At 32.8% G+C, this 4,574-nt stretch overlaps 1 protein-coding gene across 1 annotated transcript; it reads left to right on the top strand.

Moving 5' to 3' along the window:
- Positions 1 to 356: 356 nt before the first annotated feature.
- On the top strand, positions 357 to 1,549 carry LOC118437713. Its single transcript, XM_035857017.1, has 6 exons — positions 357 to 537; positions 625 to 819; positions 972 to 1,036; positions 1,101 to 1,237; positions 1,310 to 1,408; positions 1,498 to 1,549. The coding sequence occupies exons 1-6, from the start codon at positions 444 to 446 to the stop codon at positions 1,547 to 1,549; spliced, it is 642 nt and encodes a 213-aa protein (XP_035712910.1). The 5' UTR covers positions 357 to 443.
- Positions 1,550 to 4,574: the final 3,025 nt, after the last annotated feature.

Here is a 4,574-nt window from a genome sequence, read left to right as displayed (position 1 = left end):
TAAAACCATGGAAAGCTTGGACTAAAAAAATGTACACATAATGGTTTTGTGCCAAATTGAAACAGTTCAGAATTTCGTCATTTCAATCATTCAATCAATGCATTTATTTTTTCAAACGATAGCCGCAGCCCATATAGCTACACTGTAAGAAACTGGGTATTGATTCTAAAAAGAATTTAATACCAACATCGCAGTATTAAGTTCATAGCACAATTTCGGTATTGAAACAATACTACAAGTTAAAACCAGACGTAACATTTTCAATACCGAGAGAATTTGTATAGATTTTACTGCCCATGGTATTGAAAGACTGCAATATTGGTATTGATATAATACCAAATTTTTTGTCTCATGTTTGGCCGTTACACGACGCTCGCCCGGGAGCCAGTAGTGACTCTCCTTCATTTCATTCTCCTTTATTTTTTTCCATAATTTTTTTCACAATGAGTTCTACTAAACTAGTTCGGGTTTCAAATAATATTAGGGGCAAGAAATTAATTTCATCCGACGGAAATTTTGAAGAATTTCTATCATCAGGTAAGCAAACATATCCTTACACTATTTTTAAACAGTATTTATTGGGATTTATTAAAGTTTTGCGAACTTTTTCTTTGTATTTATTAGTAAGAAGCAAATTTGAGTTGGATGAAGCAGAAAATATTACTTTCGTGGATGAATACGGTGCCGAGGTGGACTCTGATGTTTTCCCAATTTTGGTCAGCCTAGATGGGATTCAAAATATCATATTCAAGCTAGAAGAAGAGTCGTCAGTATTGGAAATTGACCTAAGCTACAATAATACATCGCAATCAAGTTATTGTAAGTCTTTTTCGAATAAACACTTCTAGTCTAGTATATTACCATTTTCAGTTTTTAAGCTATAACTGTTGAGGAAATTCCATTGAATAAGTGTGATATTTTTTTAATGAGTGAAAGTTATCGTACTAATATGCAATAATATTTGTCTGTAGTTTTACCTGCGGCAGGAAATATTGGGCTTTCTCAATCGTTTGGAATAGGGGATAATTTTAAACAAGTACAGTAGATACTTAGTTAATTGTGCCAGATTATTATAACAACTTTACTAACTATTATTTTAGATTCTCCAAACCACGGTTCAACAAAACAATGTAATACACGGTATTGTCGAAGATTGCAAGAGTAAAGGCTTCGTGGACGATAAATCTTCGACAATTCTCATTAATGAATTTGTGTCAAAACTTATAGAGGTAAAGGGGTAAGGATATAATAAACAGTTTGACCTGAATTTTTATTTTATATTTATTGCAACTAATTTATCCAATTCCAGAGACTCACCTGCGACGTCGGTGCAAAAACAATTCGCCGCAGCAATTGTTGAAATTCTCCCCTGCTGGCGTTATTCTGGCTCAAAATATGGCTTGGTATGGTAATTTTTTTGTGTAATTAATACATAAATGCGCTAATTAATATGTTATATTACATGTATATGAATAAATTTATTTTAATTAATTTCAGGACATTTTATTTGACGAAGTCAGCCGGTCTGGACTTATTCAGACCAGATTGAGACGAATTCATCAAATTCTCCACACGTCTCAAAAAGTGAATTCTGCAAAAAAAACAAAGAAAAGATCTACTGGTGGCCCCTGCGTTAAAACAGCAAGAAACGAAGAGCCAGCTGACGACCAACAATATGAGAGTTTAATTCTTCTGCTGAACGGGACATGCGCAAAAACAGGAAAAGAAAGATTAAAAGAATTAATTACCAACACTTATCATCACAGGATTTATCTGAGGCAAAGCAACCCACAGTCTATTTTTCTCCACTACAAAAAATTCAAAGAATGCGATTTTATGGTAAAAAATATCACATAACCGTTGGAAATGAAAGTTATGAAAATTATTAACTAATTTGGAAATTATTTTTTGTAGATTTCGTTTGAGTTCTCACTGATGAAGGAAGAATCGCAACACAACTTTACAAATTCATGGCCAGTATTTTCATCAAAACTACTAATTAAAGCTAAAGAGTTTAATTCGTCACCTGCTGTAACCAAATATTTAGCTGAGGAATCGGGTATAAGTTAAAATAATATAACTTTTTTTCCTTATCAGAATAAATTAAATAAATTTTTGGCATGACTTTACAGATCAGTGGGATCAATCTTTAGCTGCTCTGTTTTTATTATTACATTTAATTCCCCCCGCGGCGCAAGGGAAGGCGAAGGGAAGTCGCAGCAAAACAACGTGTGCACAGATGTTGATGGTCTCGTATTACAAAGTATTTTTGTGCATAGACATTTTGTGATATTAAATGGTTTTAATATTGCGATATTTCAAATATGTTAAGAAAATTACCTAAATTTATTTAAATCTATTTTAGAGCGGAACACCCCTCAATTCAATCTTGGACACTTGGAGTGACGAAAAGCGACAGCCCAATTTAATTTGTCTTGGAGAAGACAAGAAGAATTTGGTATATTTTTTCCTTGTAGTGGACAAAATACTTCTTCCTATTGACGCGACAAATTCCACAGAAGCCATTGATCGTTTATTCAAGTCACACTACGTTTTTTCTGCGGAATACGACAAGAATTTGCAGGGAGTCTGGAAATTTTTGCAAGTATTCATCTATAAAATTGATGTCGACAAAACAGATCTCTCAAGGAAAATCAAGCAAGTCTCATCACAACTGCACGGGATTCTAGCGGAAAGCAGATTGGAATAATGTTTATTTGTCCAAGGTGTCAGAAGTTAATTTTAGGGGTTAGTGAGTTTCACGACCATATTAAGTTTACACATAATATTACACATATAAATTTTACTAAATCAATTTGTCCTTATGACGGGTGCAATGTAGAAATATTTACTTGGAGTGGGTATCTACGTCACTGTAAATCTCACGAGATAAGTTTACAACAGGAGAATATACAAAGTCTTAATAATATTTTAGAATCAAATTCAAATGAGACAACCAATTTGGAAGACCCAGAGGTTTTTGAAAACATTACTGTTGATACTTGTATTGAAGTAATTATTGATAGTTTAGGCAACTTTTGTGCGTCTTTGATGGCGAAGGGTGTGAATAATTCCGTCGTAGATTTTGTTGTCAAAGATATGGAGTATTTAGTTACAGAAATTATTGATGTAATTTGTAGATTAGGAACGCAAACATTTAGTAACGAATTTAATCCGTTAGGATCTCAAATACGTACCCTCTTGTCGGGTTTCGGAAAAGTACGTTCTGGTTATCAGCGACAAAAACTATTTGAGAAACGGGACAAAATTATCTCTCCTGTCGAAATTAGTTTAGGTAACAGAACTGAGGTTAATGTAAGAAATAACAAACGCCAACAAGTAATTGTTGAGGATACTTTTATGTATGTTCCTCTTCTTAAAACACTCGAAAAAATAATTAGAACTCCTGAATTGTTTCAATATTTCAAGACACAAAACTCAGATGACAAAATTATAAGAAATTTTGCAGACTCAGAGTCTTTTAAATCTAATAATTTATTTTCAATTTATAAGAATGCCATTCAATTGCAATTATTTTATGATGACTTCGAGACAGTCAATCCTTTGGGGTCAAAAAAAGGCGTGCACAAACTTGGTGGTATTTATTTCATTTTACGAAATTTTCCAGACTTTTTAAATTCTCAACTTTCACAAATTCATTTACTCGCTCTATTTTACAGCGAGGATGCTAAGAAATATGGATTTAATGCTATTTTAAATCACATTCTTCCTGATATCAGAATTTTAGAAATAACGGGTATATTAATTGGACGGGAAATATTTCGAGGAACAATTTGCTCTGTAGTTTTTGATAATTTAGGCGGGAATTCCTTATTGGGATCATTACAGAATCATTACAGATTACAGAATCATTCAATTCAAACTATTTTTGTCGTATTTGCTGTATTTCCAAGACAGATTGTCAGAACCAATTTGATCACACAAAAATGTCTATTCGTAATTCAGAAAATTATTTAGACCATTTAAACTCAAAGACATTTGGGGTTCAAAGTCCATGCGAATTGAACACTTTAAAATATTTTAACTTTTTAAATACCCCTACGGTAGACATAATGCATGACCTTCTGGAGGGGGTGGTTCCATACGAGATTAAATTAGTTTTGCAAAAATTAATTTGTGTGGGGTGCTTTGACCTTGAAACTGTGAATCATAGGATTTTGGCGTTTGACTTTGGCTACTTAGAATCAAAAAATAAACCTAACCCGATACGTCTTGATGGGAAAGGAAATAAAATTGGGCAAAAAGCGGCACAAACTTGGTGCTTAATTAGATTTCTCCCTATTATTTTAGGTGATTTAATTATCACAGATGAACATTTAAGATATTGGGAGTTAATTTTGCAATTACTTAAATGCATGAGCATTATATTTTCCAGAATATTTACAGAGACTTTAATTAATAAGTTAGAAGTTGCAATTTCAAAACATCATAACCTTTTTAAAACTCTTTTCCCTAATAATAACTTAATTCCTAAGCACCATTTTATGGTGCATTATCCATATGTCATAAAACAGTCAGGCCCGTTATTATCTCTTTGGACAATGCGGTTTGAG

This window comes from Folsomia candida, unplaced genomic scaffold (assembly GCF_002217175.1).
Source record: "Folsomia candida strain VU population unplaced genomic scaffold, ASM221717v1 Fcan01_Sc015, whole genome shotgun sequence".
In the NCBI taxonomy this organism is placed as follows: Eukaryota; Metazoa; Arthropoda; class Collembola; order Entomobryomorpha; family Isotomidae; genus Folsomia; species Folsomia candida.
This window is presented reverse-complemented; position numbering and strand designations above follow the sequence as displayed.

Coding starts and splice junctions, on each gene's coding strand:
- LOC118437713 (XM_035857017.1), top strand. CDS start 444: ATGAGTTCTACTAAACTAGTTCGGGTTTCAAATAATATTAGGGGCAAG. Junction 1,037..1,100: donor TAGGGGATAATTTTAAACAA/GTACAGTAGATA, acceptor CTATTATTTTAG/ATTCTCCAAACCACGGTTCA. Junction 1,409..1,497: donor TCAAAATATGGCTTGGTATG/GTAATTTTTTTG, acceptor AATTAATTTCAG/GACATTTTATTTGACGAAGT.